The 19,037-nt window shown below is 36.9% G+C and overlaps 1 protein-coding gene across 1 annotated transcript in view; it reads left to right on the top strand.

Moving 5' to 3' along the window:
* The window catches only part of SMG1 (SMG1, nonsense mediated mRNA decay associated PI3K related kinase), a 59,988-nt gene that overhangs the window by 30,632 nt on the left and 10,319 nt on the right, over positions 1-19,037 (top strand). Inside the window, exons 26-50 of the mRNA XM_019472671.1 lie at positions 113-260; positions 644-803; positions 1,440-1,560; positions 2,236-2,484; positions 2,789-3,073; positions 4,072-4,216; positions 4,502-4,640; positions 4,943-5,173; positions 5,272-5,449; positions 6,293-6,454; positions 6,773-6,990; positions 7,193-7,347; positions 8,314-8,536; positions 9,542-9,788; positions 10,387-10,616; positions 11,172-11,420; positions 11,835-11,973; positions 12,061-12,170; positions 12,801-13,019; positions 13,451-13,641; positions 14,273-14,445; positions 14,827-15,106; positions 15,844-16,116; positions 16,251-16,485; positions 18,001-18,227. Of these exons, the coding sequence (XP_019328216.1) occupies positions 113-260; positions 644-803; positions 1,440-1,560; positions 2,236-2,484; positions 2,789-3,073; positions 4,072-4,216; positions 4,502-4,640; positions 4,943-5,173; positions 5,272-5,449; positions 6,293-6,454; positions 6,773-6,990; positions 7,193-7,347; positions 8,314-8,536; positions 9,542-9,788; positions 10,387-10,616; positions 11,172-11,420; positions 11,835-11,973; positions 12,061-12,170; positions 12,801-13,019; positions 13,451-13,641; positions 14,273-14,445; positions 14,827-15,106; positions 15,844-16,116; positions 16,251-16,485; positions 18,001-18,227 (4,987 nt within the window). The remainder of the gene's footprint in view (positions 1-112; positions 261-643; positions 804-1,439; positions 1,561-2,235; positions 2,485-2,788; positions 3,074-4,071; positions 4,217-4,501; positions 4,641-4,942; positions 5,174-5,271; positions 5,450-6,292; positions 6,455-6,772; positions 6,991-7,192; positions 7,348-8,313; positions 8,537-9,541; positions 9,789-10,386; positions 10,617-11,171; positions 11,421-11,834; positions 11,974-12,060; positions 12,171-12,800; positions 13,020-13,450; positions 13,642-14,272; positions 14,446-14,826; positions 15,107-15,843; positions 16,117-16,250; positions 16,486-18,000; positions 18,228-19,037) is intronic.

Below are 19,037 nucleotides of genomic sequence, written 5' to 3' on the forward strand. Positions count from 1 at the left end.
AAAAAAGAGGTTTTTTCCAAACTCCCTTGCTCTCAAAAATGCATTCTCAGACAGTGACACTTGATAAAATTTGGCAGTTCTAGTTGGTTTCAACTGTTTAATCTCCATGTAGACATGAAGAAGCTCCTGCCTAATATGCTAAGTCCTGATCCAAGAGAACTTCAAAAAGCAGTTGAAGTACAGCTTTTGAGAAGTTCAGTATGTCTGGCAACAGCTGTAAACCACGTAGAACAGGAGCAAAAGTGGCAGTCAATATCTGAGTAAGTTGAAATGTGCTATGAATGAATGTAATATACTGTGAAAAGGTGTTCTAGTTTGTTAAACGTAACTTTGTGAAAAGCATACTCTGCTTTGTACTTCAGCATCTGTGGTAGTTTGCTACCAGTTTTAGCTCTTGTGAGTTACAAGCTTACTGAGGAAAAATAAGATGATGTTTAACTTGAAGATTATGTAGTTCTTTGAGTTGATAAAGTACTGCTTCTTGTCAGTTTAATAATAAAGTATCATACTGTAACTTGTGCGTGACATTGCAAGATTTTCTCATCATGTCTTTGAAGATGTTGAATTTGCTTTTTCTTCAGTAATTTTGACTGTTTACTCAAAGTCTAGCTAACAAAAATGACTGTTCTGATTCTTATTTCAGAAATGTTATTAAGTACTTGAAGCAAACATCACGAATCGCCATTGGACCTTTAAGACTTTCCACACTCACTGTGTCTCAGTCTTTACCAGTGTTGAGCACTCTTCAGTTGTATTGTTCTTCTGCTTTGGAAAACACTGTATCCAACAGGCTGACATCAGAGGTATGTCTGTGTGTTTAAAGCCTAAATTGGAGTAATGTCTGTCTTCATGTCATGAACTACTGAATATAGAACATACATTAATTGTTTTGACCATTGTTAATCATACTGTAAAAAGACCTCATTTAGTTTTCTAAATTTACATCTCAGTTGGACTTCTTTCTATAGTTGTAAATATACCACCTCTTTCAATTACTTACAGTATTTTTAAAGTTTCATTGGTAGTTGCTTTTTAGAGAAGTGTTGATATATTTCTACATTGTAACACTTATTCCTACAACACACACATGTAATTAACCTTAAAATATTTATCAAAACCCAATCACTTCAGCAATTAAAAACTCAATGTCAAACTTCAACCAGCATGAATGATCTAGTTCTGATTTCTAATCACATTGTTCAGAAAACAATTCTGCTTGATTTTGAGCTATTCTTAGTGTTGTCCTCTCAAAATCAAGCATGTCTTTCTGGAGTTGCATAAAACATACTTGTATTTTATTAGTTAACGATAAAGAGTGGCTACTAATACAAATAAGAACGTTTACTCTGCACTAAAATGGTCTTTGGTTTTGATAAATGAAAATAGTTTTAATGAAGATGTCTCTCGTGACAACTATGCAACTTCTATGCCTCTTTCAGGACTGTCTTATACCTCTCTTCAATGATGCTTTGAGGTCATGCAAACAGCATGATGTAAGGCCATGGATGCATGCGCTGAGGTACACAGTGTACCAGAATCAATTGATGGAAAAACTTAAAGGTATATAAGCTCTCATTTTAGTGTCATGAAAGGTAAATGCAGCATTTGAACTTAAATCTTCTGCTGAAAGCAGCAGCTGTGTCTTTTTCTATTATTTAGATGGATTACTTTTTAAAAGCCAAGTTTTGGTTATTTAGGGGTCTCAAATACTACTGTAATGTAGACAGTGTTAAAAAGAAAAAAATTTATTCTGAAATGCTTAGCAGTTCTATACTCACTCTTCTAATTGCACTTTACTTGCTCATCTCTGTACTTTAAATGCTTTCACTTTTGAACGCTTCAACACTATCAATATATGTGTCTTTAAAAACAATCATGAAAGCCGTTTAAATGTGCAGTGTGATAAGAGGTAATGGGAGAAAAAGAAGTTGTATTAGGGGACAAGTAGATTTCTTAGTTAAGAACAATGCTTATAGTGAAAAAATTACTCTTTTGCCCAGCAGATAATCTGTGGATATATTTTTTTTTTTTGTTTCAGGTGGGTATGTAAATATTCTAGGCAGAAATGAAGTAATCTAAATTTTTGAAGGAGGTGTTAGGAAATACGAAAGAGCTGAGCAATTTTTTGCTGATGGCCATGTACAGAATACATTGGGCAGAAATTATCTGTATACCCCAGGTGCAATTATTGTTTGTTTAATAATTTTGTTTAGAATGTCTTGCTCTTTTCTTCAGAACCAACAGTCCCAATTAAAAGCCATCTAATGGAACTTGGATTAACAGCAGCGAAATTTGCACGGAAGCGAGGAAATATTGCCCTAGCTACACGACTGCTTGCCCAGTGCAGTGAAGTTCAGCTAGGGAAAACCACCACTGCACAAGACTTAGTCCAGCACTTTAAAAAATTGTCTGCACCTGGTCAGATAGATGAAAAATGGGGTCCTGAACTTGATATTGAGAAAACAAAATTGTTATACACAGCAGGTGAGTATTTGCTAATTAATGTTGTAGATACTTGGGCTTCTTGTCCTTATAACCAGGCTAATTCCCCTGACCTTAAAGAAATCATAATAGGACAGTATCATTAGGAATTGATTTAATCCTATTAACTGTTGTCTCAGTCTGAAAGTGTTTTCACAAGTCTTTTCTTGTCATTTTTAACTTCAAAAGAGAATTTTCTGTGTAAAAATACATTGTTACAAGCTGTATCTGAATACGCTGAATTTCAGAAGAAGTGTTTCGAATAAAGTTAACACTCTACTGAAGATGTGCTTTTCACGATATGCAGGTCAGTCAACACATGCCATGGAAATGCTGAGTTCTTGTGCCATATCCTTTTGCAAATCTGCCAAAGCTGAATATGCGGTTGCTAAATCTATTCTCACGCTGGCTAAATGGATTCAAGCAGAATGGAAAGAGATTTCAGGACAGTTGAAACAAGTATATAGAGCTCGACAGCAGCAGAATCACACTGGTCTGTCTACCTTGTCTAAAAACATATATAATTTGATTGATCTCCCAGCTGTTAATACACTGGAAGAAGAATATCCTAGGATTGAAAGTGAATCTACAGGTAGAGGTGTTCTTATGCATTTTTTGTTAAATTAGTTACTGATGATTCCACTGAGGGATAGCACCAGTTATATTGATAAAGACTAAGTGCTACATCACTGATGTATTTATTTTACTAATACAAATATAAACAGTGTGTGTTTGTGCAATAGGTATCTATACACATTTAAAAAAACCAAACACCTTAATACTGATATTTCGTATTTCTTTCACATTTTTCTCATTAAAGTGATTGTGGCCTGAACAAGAAATTAGAATGCATTTATTTTATGAGGAGGATACCAAATCTTGTCATGCTTCTGTCTGCTTTCAGCTCCGATATTTGTTAGTTTGAATGAGATCTCTCAGATTAAGCATCAACAACCTATATTTTGAAGGCCCTGATAAGTGTGAAAAGCAGTTACCTTAGGTTTTCTCATGATCTTTAATCTACGCTTAATTTGAACACTTCTGTTGTTGCCACAAAATGTACTCTAATTTCCAATTTTCGGCAGACTTTCCTTCAAATGTCAAGATAAAGTTCTTTCTTTGGTTAAACATGGATTTCACAAATAACTTAATTCCTCTCTTGTAGAGTCAGAATTACTTTAGAGCTGTTAATGGATGTTAGGTGTGTTTTGACTTGATGGTGAAGAAAATAAATATATACACAAATAAACACAAACACACTGCCCTAGGTACTTCATAAGTCTGCTTTCTGAAGCGTCTTGCTCTTTTGGAGATAATGAGTTTCTTGCCTCAGTACCATCTTTCTGTGAAAGAGAAAACAATTGTAGCGTACAGGCAATGGTTGTTAGCAAAAGAAAAACTGGTCTTTGTTTTGCAGCCAATGTTAGAACTGAAAAATAATTGCATTTCGGAAAACTTGACACTTTTGGGTACTAACTTGATGAAAAAAATATTATGTACTTAAACTATTTTGCTGTTATTTTGTATGTTGAGGAAATTAGAAGCAGGTTTTACATCATAACATATACTGCTCTATTTCTTCCATCATAGTAAATATTGGAGTTGGAGAACCTGACTTCATCTTGGGACAGCTGTATCACTTGTCTTCGGTACAGGCACCTGAAGTAGCCAAGTCTTGGGCAGCCCTGGCTAGTTGGGCTTATAGATGGGGCCGGAAAGTAGTTGATAATGCCAGGTAAATTCATCCTAACGTTTCAATTTATACAGCACAACTGGTTTTCTTTCTTAAGATAAACCCTAGCTTTGTATTTATGATTATTGTTCTTTGTGGTCAGAAGTCACATGTGAGCAGAGAATTGTCTCTTGATTGCTTGCCCTCTCTAAAAAGAAGGGAGTTTAATTCTGAGTTAAAAGGTGAAGATTTCTTCCTTCAAGAAGTCTTATATATACAATGTTAATGGGTTCAGTAGCTCTACGAATACTAATATATTGGGGATCAATAATTCATTAAATGTTACAGTCAGGGAGAAGGTGTTCGTCTGCTGCCCCGGGAAAAATCCGAGGTTCAGAACTTGCTTCCAGACAACATTGCAGAGGAAGATAAAGAGAAAATCTATGGGATTCTTGGGCAGGCAGTGTGTCGTCCAGCTGGGATTCAAGTAAGTGTAAATTTGCTTGCTTAAAAAATGTTCAACTTTAGTGTGAAACTTCCTTTTCCTCCACTTGTGATTCATATTAACTCTTGTAAATGCTTTTAAGTTAAAATTCAAATAATATAAGAGTTCTCTAAGAAACTATCTGTTAGCTAAGCGTTAACATGTCTGTTCTGTGGACTATGGTAATATGATCAATAATGCAATTGCATGACTTGCCTAGACAAAAACTGGATTAGGAACTAATACTGCTTGTACAAATGGTTGGAGGACTTAATCAAATCTACTGTCTCTTTATTTGCATTTAGGATGAAGATATGACCCTACAAATCACTGAAAATGAAGACAATGAAGAAGATGATATGGTGGATGTTATATGGCGTCAATTATTAACAAGTTGTCCCTGGCTTTCAGATCTTGATGAAAATGCAACAGAAGGGTTAATTAAAGTGTGGAGGAAAGTTGTAGACAGAATCTTCAGTCTCTATAAACTCTCCTGCAGCGCATATTTTACTTTCCTCAAACTCAATGCTGGTCAGGTTAGTGTTTGTGCTGATGAGGAAATCCAGTTACAAACTCTTCTAAATCATGATATGAACTATATACTTAGCTTAGAGGAGTATTTCTTTCTTTCAAGGTTCTACTTGATGAAGACGATCCCAGGCTGCACTTAAGAAATACTTCTGAGCAAAGCACTGATGATGTTATTGTGATGGCGACCCTAAGACTGTTACGATTGCTTGTGAAACATGCTGGAGAACTTAGACAGTATCTAGAGCATGGGCTAGAAACTACACCTACTGCTCCCTGGAGAGGTAAGTACATGTTATCTAGTTATTAAAATTAATTTTGACACATTTCCTCTAAATAGAAGCAGAAAGGTATTCATTGCACTTTCATAAAATTTTTATTTAAGCGTGATGGAAAGAGAGCCTGTTTTTTACTAAATAATTTCATTAAGGGTGTTCAAGTCTCTGCCATGCATTCTGATCTTAGAATAGAGAAGTAGCACAGATTCTCACCCCCTCCCTCCCCTGCCTTAAGACATTGAAAGGAGAAAGGAGATGCAGTTTTTGAAGTACTACATTACATTACCACCTTAAAAAAACGGGGTCGGTTTTTTTCCTAGCTACAGTTTGAAATACTGTTCAGAGAAATATGTGTGGCTAAAACCAGATGTCTCAGAAGTAGTTGTTTGTCACTACGCTACTGGTTCTGGTTGCTCAGGGACTTTCCCACAAAAGGTTATTGAGTGAAAGTGTGGAAGGCAGCAGAAGAGGAGGCCAACTATTGCAAAATTGTACTTTCTTTTGAAATGTCCAGTTATGCTAACTTCAAGAACTATTAATGTGACTCTCCTTATTTTTGGAAAAATGATATAACAGATACAATGTGCAAAACTCAATTCCTAGTGCTTGACTAAAGGATTTATATGTTGCATCTGATGTTATCTGTATTTGAATAGTAGGGGGAAAAAAAAAAAGCTTTTGCCTGTACTGTGACAGACAGTTATTTAAAACAGGAAGTTTTTATTGGGAAACTAGACATTTACGTTCTCCTAATGCAAAACCAACATGCTTTTAAAAACAAGATAGAATTCTGCATCCTTTGAAGTGTACGGAAATGAATTGGCACATTTTCTTTTCCTGTTTATGAAGGTATTATTCCTCAGCTTTTCTCCCGTCTGAATCACCCAGAAGTGTATGTTCGTCAGAGTATTTGCAACTTACTGTGTCGAGTGGCTCAAGATTCTCCTCATCTCATACTATATCCTGCAATAGTGGGTACCATTTCACTTAGCAGTGAATCCCAGACTTCAGGTATGGAGGAAAAAAAAAGTGTTTAAATACACTTTAGCTAATATATTTTATATACTGGATAAAATGATACTGAAGTTTTTTCTTTTCAGTAACTCTGATACTTTCTATCTTAAGAACATTTTTATTATGGGACCTCACTGATACCTTTCATTTGATTTACCAGTTTACCAAATAAGTTAGTTTTTTCAATTTTATCATCGGATACTTGGCCAGTACTTAATGTAATATGGGGACCTGATGCTAAATGAAGTATTGAGTGATGTATCTTTCAAGGCCAGAACAGTGTAGATAATATTTTAACATCTGTTTTTAATTTAGGGAACAAGCTGCCTTCTGCCATCCCTACTTTGCTAGGTAATATTCAAGGAGAAGAACTGTTGGGTGGTGAATGTGATGGAGGGAGCCCCCCAACTTCTCAAGAAAGTAGTAAAGATGACACAAAAGTTGGATTAAATGAAGATCAAGCAATGATGCAAGACTGTTACAGCAAAATTGTGGAGAAACTCTCTGCTGCAAATCCAACAATGGTATTGCAGGTAAATAATCCAAATGTATGTTACTTGTGCTTTTATTTGAACCACAAAATATGTAACTTGTTTATCTTGTGGGTAGGCCTACTGAAAGTTTGGTGTATCTTTGCTGTTAGGCTGTCATCTTTTTTCAAGTTGTTCATCTACAAGAATAAATGTTAATACTAGTACTCTTAAAAATAAATGAAACTTAATTTATTTTATACAGGTTCAGATGCTAGTGGCTGAGCTGCGCAGAGTTACAGTTCTTTGGGATGAACTTTGGTTGGGAGTTTTACTCCAGCAGCACATGTATGTCCTCAGAAGGATTCAACAACTGGAAGATGAAGTCAAGAGGGTCCAAAACAACAACACTTTACGGAAGTATGTCTTTTTTGAATAATTCAAGTGATAATCGTAACAAATGTTTGTTCTTGGGAAAGCATACAGTCAAACCGATCAATAGTGCTGTTGCTCCTGAATTCGTACTATCCTAGCTGCTTCTTTGTAAGCCAGTGACCTTATTTCAAGAACATTTTGGTGCTACAGCTAGTACTCTAATCAAATGAGAAACAGCAACAGTCTACCTGTGAATCCATGTTGGGATTTCCTTAGTAATAATGTGTCAGAACCCAATGCATATTAAGTTGTGGATTATGAGATCCTAGTTCTTCATTCCAAGGTCTTTCTTACAAGTCAGCTGAAATGAGGACAAGCATGTTGAAGGATGTAATCTATTCGGAGTTTACTGTAAATACAGATATTTGGAATAAACAGAACATCTTAATCTGCTTTTGGTTTTCAGTGTTCAGCAAGTCTTTTCTTCTCTCACTTGGGTTCTCCTGTGAATGGATTTGTGGAAGAGGAAGGCCATTCACTGGGAACCTGACTAAGCTTAAGAACACCTCTTGAATTCAATAGTCAGGGCTGACATGGAAAGGGAGAACAGCATGATCTGAATTGCGCTCTTCCCCTTCTTTATAGTGTGGTACACCCTCAGGAAGTAGTAGTTAGGAGCTCTTTTATTAAAGGAAATAGTTGCTTCAGGAGGTTTGAGCTCTCTGAGCTTCTCATCAGGGTTTCCAGTGGTGAAGAGCCCAGTTCAAATGTTTCGGTTTAAAAACAAACAAACAAAACAAAATTAAAAAAAAAGTGTGCTTCAGAGGAGCATGCGTTCACTGTGGAATGAAATACTCTTCCTTTTAATACGGTCATCCTTGAAGACCTCATTTTAGAGATGCAACCATTTTCATGAATTCTTAGATGTCTCATTTGTGGTCTTACTTTAATGCTCTACTTATGAAGTAACTTGGTTTTATGGAGTTAAGAGGAAATATATTTTTTTAATAGAGAGGAGAAGATAGCAATCATGCGTGAAAAGCATACAGCTCTAATGAAGCCCATTGTATTTGCTTTGGAACACGTACGGAGCATCACTGCAGCTCCTGCAGAAACTCCTCATGAGAAATGGTTTCAGGATAACTATGGAGATGCAATTGAAAATGCACTAGAGAAACTTAAGAATCCTTTGAATCCTGCTAAACCTGGAAGCAGCTGGCTCCCATTTAAAGAGGTATTATATGCACAGACTAAGAGTACAATGTAGAGACTCGACACTCTTGCTGCACCACGTGCTTGACCCTCTCCTTAGTATTCTCTTGCTATGTCAAAATTGCAGCCTGAAACTTTGTCTTCTCTGCAATCACCACAGGCATGCTAGACACTAAAGCAAAGTAATTGTTGCTTGTGTAACAGGTCTTACTGACTGCATTATTGCATTTCTACCCAATGAAATTTATGTTATTTTTTTCAAATCTTACATCTTCTGCTGTCTGAGATCCTGTCAGTTTTGGTGGCAGAGGGCTTTAATTTTTTAAATACTCTTTCTGAAACTCTATGCCATTTGAGTTTAGTGGATTTAAATTCTAACAAGTTGGTACTCTGGTTATCTAAGCGTAGTCCTCGGGCTGTGCAGCAACCTTCAAATGATCAACCCTTCCCAAATATACTCTGTTTTTCAATTATGTGATCTTGTCTTACTAGTCTTATATGGGTCTGAGGAGTATCAAAATATATATTCACTTGGATATCCAGAGCCAATCTGGTGGTTTTTAAAAGTCTTGATAGACAGAACCTGGGTTTTACACAGAAATAGATTTATTTATTTATTTATTTTTAGTTCCCCTTCTGCTTTGCAGAACAAACAAGCATGCAGATACATAAACAGGAGGTTGCTGAATGCTGCTGCTTTTGACCACAGCTCAAATATTTATAAGTGCGGGAGCAAACCTCCTGAGGAGTTTGATTTTTTTGTGACTTTGGTGCCTATTGCCAGGCAGGGTATATTTGCTGCATAAAGGATTATTTTTAGATTTTTGTCATTTTCATCCTAAGCTATAAATGAATTAGTAGCGTGGCAAGGATGAAAGGTAGTTTAAGAAAAATCTCCATGCTTTCTGGAAGATGACTACCATTAAGTCTGTTCTGGTGGGTGGGTGTGGTGTTTTGGTGTTTTTTTTTTTTAATGCTAGCTGTTAAGGTGAACCTCAACCTAAAACAAAAAACTTCTTTGGAATAGGTTATGCTAAGTTTGCAGCAAAGAGCACAGAAGCGGGCTAGTTACCTTTTACGGCTTGAAGAAATCAGTCCTTGGTTGGCTGCCATGATGAACACTGAAATAGCACTTCCTGGAGAAGTATCTACCAGAGACACAGTGACAATTCATAGTGTGGGCAGCACCATCACAATTCTGCCTACCAAAACCAAACCTAAAAAGTTGCTTTTCCTGGGTTCAGATGGGAAGAACTATCCCTACCTGTTCAAAGGTAAGAAATTGAAATTTTCTCATATAAGTTGCTGTCTCTTGTTATAAATGAGACTATATTAAAGTTGGGAAGATGCATAGTTGCAGCTTCTGCTTTCTCTGCCTGCATGATACAGAGAAATAGTTGTTTGGAGCGTCTGCTCCCTCTCCTCCCCACCTCCCACCTCACCATACATTTTCCAGGATTTTTGTTTTGTGAACCTGTTTCAGATCCCTTCTTTATAAGGGTAGCATCAGAAACAGTGTTCTGCTTGCATACTGATAGGATTAGCTGCATGCGCTTTTCCAGAAGCTTAAGGTAGCACCCAGAAAAGAACTTTGGAGACTACATGCCTTCCCTGAAAGGGAAAGACCTGTTTGTTATGTTAGTAACTGTTGTGTGTACTGCTCACAGAGAGAGCTGTCATAAACTGGTGATTCTAGTAGGTAAATGGTATGTAAACCTTTAGGTTTAGGGAACAGCTCATCCTTAATCTGCATAATTTATAAAGCTATTCATAGTCTGAAATGAAGTAGGATTTAAAAAAACGCTAAGTTTTGGGCTTTAAGAGAATAATTTTTTAATCTAAAAACTAAATTTTAAAATAAATTTATCGCAGGTTTGGAAGACTTGCATCTAGATGAAAGAATCATGCAATTCTTATCAATTGTGAACACGATGTTTGCTACCATTAACCGTCAAGAGACACCGAGGTTCCACGCGAGGCACTACTCTGTGACACCTCTGGGAACAAGATCAGGCTTGATCCAGTGGGTGGATGGAGCTACACCTTTGTTTGGTCTTTACAAGCGGTGGCAACAGCGAGAAGCTGCTTTACAAGCACAAAAGGTAACAACTATGTTTTATGCCAGCTAGGGCATTTCAGAAGGGAAACATTTATTCTGATTTGCTTTCCAATTCTAAATAATGTAGTCTTAAAAGGATTGTGTTTTGTTCATAATCATGCAGAATGGTTCTGTGTATTCGTATGTCCTGGGATTTCACCAGATGTCAATGAAATTGCATATATGTATTTATATATATTACAGTATATAACATAAATATACTGTTCTGGCATGGTAATTCAAGGAGAACTGTTTTTGAACAAATAGAGTTAACCTTGGTTAAAATTATTTTAGTTCTACATCTCATTCTCTCATTTCATTTTAAATACAGGGTTTTTTTAAATTGACCTTGATAAGAGTAGAGCTAGGCTAAAGCAATGTGTTTTCAGTTTCTTTAGGTTTTCTTAACCATTGAATTTTGAAAGAATTCTCTTAGCTGTAAAAGTCATCCTCAGTAGAGGAGTTGATTTCATACTATTCTCACCAAAACTGAGTTTGGGATAATTTTCTGTGGTAATGAGAGTTGCAATATGTAAACTAGCATTTTTACCTATTCTAGGCTCAGGATTCTTACCAGACTCCTCAGAATCCTGGAATAGTGCCTAGACCCAGTGAACTTTACTACAGTAAAATTGGACCCGCATTAAAGGCAGTTGGGCTTAGTCTTGATGTGTCACGTCGTGACTGGCCCTTGAATGTCATGAGGGCTGTTCTAGAAGAACTGATGGAAGCAACTCCCCCGAATCTCCTAGCTAAGGAGCTCTGGTCGTCATGTACTACACCAGATGAATGGTGGAGAGTTACACAGGTGAGTTGTAACAAATACATTTTCCCTTTGAAAGGTTGTGTTTTTAATGGGATGAGGAGCAACAAATGCCTGGGATGTGTTCAAGCAATGTACTCCTGAATTAGGTGAGCTAGGACAGCTGAAGTTTCAGGTAACAGGAAATGTTAGCATTTGGCAGGAAACAATCATGCGGTTGTACCATCTGGAATAAAAAAATGGGTATATACCTGATAACTCTACATTATTAAACTAAAATTATCAGCCTAAGACATGAAAACTCTTGTAAGATATCATCAGACAACAAATAGAATACAGCTTGGAATAAGTTGGTTTTGATTTGTCTTACACTTAAAATAATGTTTTAAGATGGTAGTCAGTCCAATGTGTTGGCAGAGGATTCCCACAAATAATTTTTTCCTGAAACTCTCTTTAAAGTCGTATGCAAGATCCACTGCAGTTATGTCCATGGTTGGCTACATCATTGGTCTTGGAGACAGACATCTGGATAATGTTCTTATAGATATGACTACAGGAGAAGTTGTCCACATAGATTATAATGTTTGCTTTGAAAAAGGTAATTTAAAAAATGCTATATGTTATTCAAATAAAAGGTTTCCCTTCTTGGTAATTAAAAGAAACAACTTAAATTTTTATCTTAAAGGGAAGAGCCTTAGGGTACCAGAGAAGGTTCCATTCCGGATGACGCACAATATTGAAGCAGCACTTGGAGTGACAGGAGTAGAAGGGGTTTTCAGGCTTTCTTGTGAACAGGTAAGTTATGAAACTTGCAGAAAACTGAGGGCTATCACTTGCCAAATACTAACTTAGAAGTTTTCTATTAAATATTCTGCTGTTGATTTATAAAGCCTTCACCTTTTGTGCTGTGATTTTAATTGGACTTATTTTAGATACATCCTATAGTAGGTATTTCAGAAATATGAGAATGTCAGATAAACACATATGCAAGTAGTGGTACAACTACAATTGGCGGGGGGGAGGGGGACTTGTAGCTCTAGATGTAAAATGTTATGTTATGTTTTTCCTGAAGCTTTTTTGTGTAGTTTTCCTTACCTTCTTTCTTCAGGTCTCGTCCTTTATAAACATGACAGCTATGTTTTTAAAAAGAAAAATGCTCTGAACGAAGGAGAGTTTTCTTCCTCAAGTGTCTGTTACTAGAGTATAGAGTTTGTGTGGAAGGCTAGAATGCAATCTTCAGTTTTAGTGATGTTACTGCAGGCTAGCTGCGTTTGTACATACTGTGGTGTTCTTCCTGTACTTGTAGTGGTTAGGGTAAGTTAAGGATTTCTGTACCTACGCAAGTACGGTATTTTGCATTTAAAATTACACTGTTCTACAAGTATAGTGCAATATCAGAATGAGTCTGTTTAAAATACAATGCAGGTCCTTCATATTATGCGGCGTGGGAGAGAGACTTTGCTTACGTTGCTTGAAGCTTTTGTTTATGATCCTCTGGTGGACTGGACAGCAGGAGGTGAAGCCGGATTTGCTGGAGCTGTCTATGGTGGTGGTGGCCAGCAGGCTGAAAACAAACAAAGCAAAAGAGAAATGGAAAGAGATATTACACGTAGTCTCTTTTCTTCAAGAGTGGCTGAGATAAAGGTGAGTTTACTACAATAACTTCCTATTTTATAACCAAAGCAGGCCCTATGCTTTCACTTCATTTATTTGCATTTTGGGGGTGGTGGAAGAGGTGGTCATTTATTAGAAAGTTCACAAATTTTATTGAGCTAAATTGAGTTTGTATTGAGGGAAGTGCTTATATGGAACTTGCAGGTATTTAGTTTTCATTTTCTGTGTGCTTAATTCTAAAACATGTTTTAATGTTTTGCCTGAGTCTAGGCTAGAGGAATAAAAATAAAGTTTTAGAGAGCAGTCTAAATAAAGAATGTCTGTTAAGCTTTAGCACTTGTAGCACTGGAGGTAGTCCTAGATGAACAACATCATTGAAGGGTTAAGTGCTGCCATATATTACTTTCTCTTACCTGTTTGAATTAAGTCCAGTTCTATAACGTCTGTGTCTTTGGTTTTAGGTTAACTGGTTTAAGAACAGAGATGAAATGCTTGCTGTGCTGCCAAAATTGGACAGTAGTTTAGAAGAGTATCTGAACCTGCAAGAGCAGTTGACAGATGTAGAAAAGTTGCAAGGAAAATTACTGGAGGAGATAGAATTTCTGGAAGGTGCAGAAGGAGTGGATCATCCCTCCCACACGCTTCAGCACAGGTACAGAGGAGCCAGGAATTCTGTCAGGAATCTCACAGTTCAATATAGTTGGTGGTTTAGTAATGTACTTATGAGTTAAATGTTAGAAATGTATATATGAGAGAGACTAATAGCTGGGTAAAAGCTATTCTTACAGTAAGCAAGTCATTCCTTGTACAGAAGAACTATTGAAACCATTTTCCTACTGAATAATCTTATTTATATCCTACGCCTCATACTTTATCAATATAACCTGTGCTAGTCCGTGTTCCACACTTGACCCTCAAGGCAAGAGACAGAATGTGCTGAATGTGGTGTCCCATCAAATTAATCCATATAATGCAGCTATTGATAAATAGCACAAAAATCTTTTCATCTAAGTTTCTAATTCTTTAACTTATTTTTCAAGTTTATTTGAAATTAATGAAGGATTTCAGAATTGCATGAATATGCACATGCATTCATTATTTTGTAGGAAAACAGAATGAATTATTAACACAACATTGTTAACATTTTATGTAATTTGTGAGAACATGTTCATTTTCTGGTCAACAAGGTAGTTGTATTGTTCAATATGGTTTTTTATTCAGTATAGTTAAGTATTTTTTTGTTGTTGTAGTACTTACTTGATTCTGTGGCTTCAATAATTCAGGTATTCCGAGCACACCCAGTTGCAGTCTCAACAAAGAGCTGTCCAGGAAGCAATCCAGGTGAAGCTGAATGAGTTTGAGCAGTGGATAACACATTACCAAACTGCTTTCAGTAATTTAGAGGCAACACAACTGGCAAGTCTTCTTCAAGAAATTAGCACACAAATGGACCTAGGTATAAAATAGTATTTGTGGGGTTTTTTAATGGTTTGAAAATAACTAGAGTTTAATATCAGGAGGCATTATGCGTATCCTCTAACTTAAAGGCAAGGACCTATATATAACAAATGAAAAGAAGGGGGGTTCTTCAAAGGGTGATTTGGAGCATTTTAAGGTTTCTGTGCCAAGCTGTCTGAAGGAACTTGTCTGTCTTACCCTAGCTGGGCACGAGATTATTCTCTTACCTTGTGCTCAAAATTCTCAATCTGAATTCTCCATGCCTCCTTTATCACAAGTAAAAGTATTTTTGAAAAGATGTTAGCGCTCAGTATTTGTATGCTATAAAATATGTGTGCTTCAGAGATGCGTCTTAATTTTTAACCACCTTTCTTAAAAGGTCCTCCAAGTTATGTACCAGCAACAGCGTTTCTGCAAAATGCAGGCCAGGCACATCTAATAAGTCAGTGTGAACAACTGGAAGGAGAAGTTGGTGCTCTTCTCCAGCAGAGAAGATCTGTGTTACGTGGTTGTCTTGAACAATTGCACAACTATGCAACAGTAGCTCTTCAGTATCCAAAAGCTGTGTTTCAGAAGCACCGAATAGAACAGTGGAAAACCTGGATGGAAGAACTCATCTGTAACATGACAATAGAGCGCTGTCAGGATATCTTTAGGAAGTAAGTTGACAGAATAATGGATTGTTTGAAGAACTTAATTTTCAAGCTACTTCAGGATTTTAATTTTCTAATTGAAATGAATACTTTTGCGAAGACCAATCTAATTACAAAGTAAGACAAGATTAAGTTGTAATTCCAGAAGTTCGGAGAAAAAGATGAAAAACTGCTTTAAAAATACTGTTCCAGAGTTTAATCTGTGTACTGCAAAAAGAAAACCAAGTAACGTTGCCCTGTAATGAACAAATGAAGAACCATGTTTGTGGCTTTAGGGTCGTGATATTTAGGGGTTTTAGAAGCTTCTAGTATTTAAAAATCACTTAAGTCAACTGAAGACTTTTTTTTATTAAATCAGATTTTCAAGCAATTATTTTTTTCTCTTTTTCTTCTAAAGTCAGGCCATTTCATCATTATTACTGCTTGGCTTACAAGATCTAGATTATATTCAAGCATTTACACTGAAACCTGTTTCCTTCCTATTTCTTATCTTCTATTCATTCTTTGCCTCAAGGACTACTGATTGTCTTCTGTCCTTGCAAATAGGTATGAAATACGGTGCATTCTAGGACTTTATGAAAGTGTCATTAGGGTAGCCATCAACTGCTGTGGTATTTAGAGTTGATATGGAGTAGGTGATGTGGGAACTGTTCAAATGCAGAGTATTTTTCCTGCCCACAGCAGAATGCAATTTGCTGGCGCTTGAGAAGGGAGAATTTTGACATTGTACTTTTGCTTTACAGGTATGAAATGCAATATGCTCCTCAACCACCTCCAAGTATGTGTCAGTTCATAACCGCTACAGAAATGACTCTACAGCGCTATGCAGCAGATATAAATAACAGACTTATCAGGCAGGTGGAGCGCTTGAAACAGGAGGCAGTTACTGTACCTGTTTGTGAAGAGCAGCTGAAAGAAATTGAACGTTGCATAAAAGTGTTCCTTCATGAAAATGGAGAGGAGGGCTCACTGAGCTTAGCAAGTGTTATCATCTCTGCTCTTTGTACACTGACGAGGTCAGTTGCCTCTTGTGAATTTTTTTGTATGTGTTCATGTTTGAGACCACATAAAAGGAATATTCAGGTGACATAATTACATGGAGAATGCAATAGCAGGCAAGTTGTCTAACTAAGTGTCATAATTCATCTAGGCGGAATCTGATGATGGAAGGTGCAGCATCTAGTGCTGGAGAGCAACTGGTTGATTTGACTTCAAGAGATGGAGCCTGGTTCTTGGAGGAGCTTTGCAGCATGAGTGGGAATGTTACGTGCCTTGTGCAGTTGCTGAAGCAGTGTCATCTTGTACCCCAAGACTTAGATATTCCTAACCCAATTGAAGCATCAGAAGCTGTTCACTTAGCAAATGGAGTATATATCTCACTTCAGGTGATACTTACTTTTATGTTACTTTTTCTTTCCTCATCCCCAACCTTCTAAGGCTTCAGCTAAGCCATCCTTAACAGCTTCTTCCTTAAACAGCTAAATGTTTGTTTATGATGCTGCTGAGATTTTTTTTTTTTGTTGGACCTTAGTCTTGATTGCTGTATTTGGCTGAGCTGAACAGGCATTTGCTGCTGCCATTTACATTTTTATTGGTTGAAAGAAACCATTTTAATCTATACGTGACAAATTGTAAAAACTGCTGTCAAGTAAGCAACCGTGAGAAAGAAGTTAGAATCAGATTTCTAGATACACCAGCTTCATGTCTTGCTTCCATTCTTTTATCCTGTTGCTGGCAGTCCAGAACAACTTCCAAACTGTTTGTCTGTGCTCTTTCTGTTTTCTGCTCCTGCTAAGCCTTACTTATTTCCACCTGAAAGAAGTAGTTTGGAACAAATTCTGAAAATCTGTTTTACAAGCCCCTATCTCCAAGATTGGGAAGGAGAAAAATGGATTTTTAATTTTGTGTTTTATAAATTTTTCCACTTTAATAAAACAAACAAACAAAAAACCATTAGTGGCAGCTTGAGTAAAATATCTGCTTAAGACTTAAGTGGTTTATAAACTGTGGCTGGTGTAAACAGCTTTTTGAGGCTTTTGGTTCCACTGTATTGTATCTGAAAAATATTTTCCTACCAACCTGTGTAAGCGCATTGAGATTTTCGTCACTTTGTTTCTTTGCTCTTCAAAGTATTAATATTTCAGAAATTTTTCAGAAACATGCATGCAATTTCATTGCATTGCAGCTGAGATCTTTCACCCACACATTGTTGTCCTCCCTGTGAGCTCTTAGGTAAGATGTGTAGCTCACTGAGCAGTCAAGATAACTAATTTTTTTGGTGTGTCTTGTCTTATTTTGGAGGCAGAGCACATTGGTTGGTTCTTTCTGTAGCTGCCTTTAGCCCTCTGATGCATTCTGCTTGGGGGAAATTGCTTTATGCCACTTAAGGTACTGTTTTTCTTACCTGCGCTGATTTCTGTGGCATGAGTAGGACTCTAGCAAAATAATCACTGTCTGGCAAGTTTTTGATTCTTTTCCCTTGCCTAGTCCAATCAGTTTAGCAAATCATAAATTCAGTAAATAGTTTAACTCACTCATAGTTACATAATGGAAAAGCAAAGCTACATAATTTGATGAAGTTGACTTGCAAAGTGTGATCTTTACCACTAATCCTCTGCTGAGGATTGCTGCAAGGTATTGCTGCTGATGCTATTGAGGTAGCTGTTGCTACATTGTGCAAATGTCAAACCTTTGGGTTTGTGCAGGGTTTAATGTATTCCCAATTTCTTTAAATTAAAAAAAAAAAAGAGTAGATTTTGACCCTTGGCTGATCACCATCATGTTATCTTTTAGATAATATCTACCGCAGGGTGGTGTAATACTAAAATAAGAAAGGTGTTGCATATGATACTTTTTGAGAGGGGAAAATTTCTTATGTTTTCATACTTACTTCCCAACAGGAATTGAACTCAAACTTCCGACAGATCATTTTTCCTGAAGCGCTTAGGTGCTTAATGAAAGGAGAGTATACTTTAGAAAGTATGCTCCATGAATTAGATAATCTTATTGAACAAACAACTGATGGAGTCTCTTTGCAAACATTGGTTGAATCTCTTCAAGCCTACTTACGAAATGCTGCTATGGGACTAGAGGAAGAAACACATACTCATTACATTGATGTTGCAAGGTAAATCACTTTTTTTAGTTCAGGTATGAGAGAATGAAGACTGCAGAACATTAGTTTGTCTACATTTTATTATTTGTTTGACGTACAGGCTTTTCTTGCCCAAGAATACCCTTAAGCAGAGTGCAGTGTCTAAAGTGCGCACGTTTCCTCTCTGTGTTAGTGTGTTTATCCACATGCATACATAGAAATACAGAGCTATGGCAATTGACGTTTACACCTGCTTAAAGCTGACTTTTGGTAGTCAGCTTTTTCCAAAATATGTAGTTGTGATTTTATGTTTGAAGTTAAGGGATGCTAAAAATAGGAACCGGTCCATTAGTTTGTGGGAGGAACCTGTGAAAGGGAGAGCTTGTAACCATGGCACTCCTCTTGTCAGGAGGTTTGAGCAGCTTTTGCATAATGAATCAGTGACTTGATTAAAAAAAAAAAAACACAAACAAACAAAACCCTAACCAAACAAAAAGACTTGTGCATCTTGTAATGTGGGACAGTACCTTTCTGGGGAAGTTGTTTGGTAGCAACTGAGCCAATTCAAAAGCTTCCTGCTGAGTAGAAGTGATCTTGCTGCCCTTGAGCCAGTTGTGGTGGCTCCATCAGTGGTACAATGAAGGCTGCTATACCAGTTGAAGAAAACTTACCTTTTTTCTCTCAGGTTCCTAACCAAACAAAAAGACTTGTGCATCTTGTAATGTGGGACAGTACCTTTCTGGGGAAGTGTTTGGTAGACAACTGAGCCAATTCAAAAGCTTCCTGCTGAGTAGAAGTGATCTTGCTGCTTCCCTTGAGCCAGTTGTGGTGGCTCCATCAGTG

Source organism: Aptenodytes forsteri, unplaced genomic scaffold (genome assembly GCF_000699145.1).
Source record: "Aptenodytes forsteri isolate BGI_AS27 unplaced genomic scaffold, ASM69914v1 Scaffold84, whole genome shotgun sequence".
Lineage (NCBI taxonomy): Eukaryota > Metazoa > Chordata > Aves > Sphenisciformes > Spheniscidae > Aptenodytes > Aptenodytes forsteri.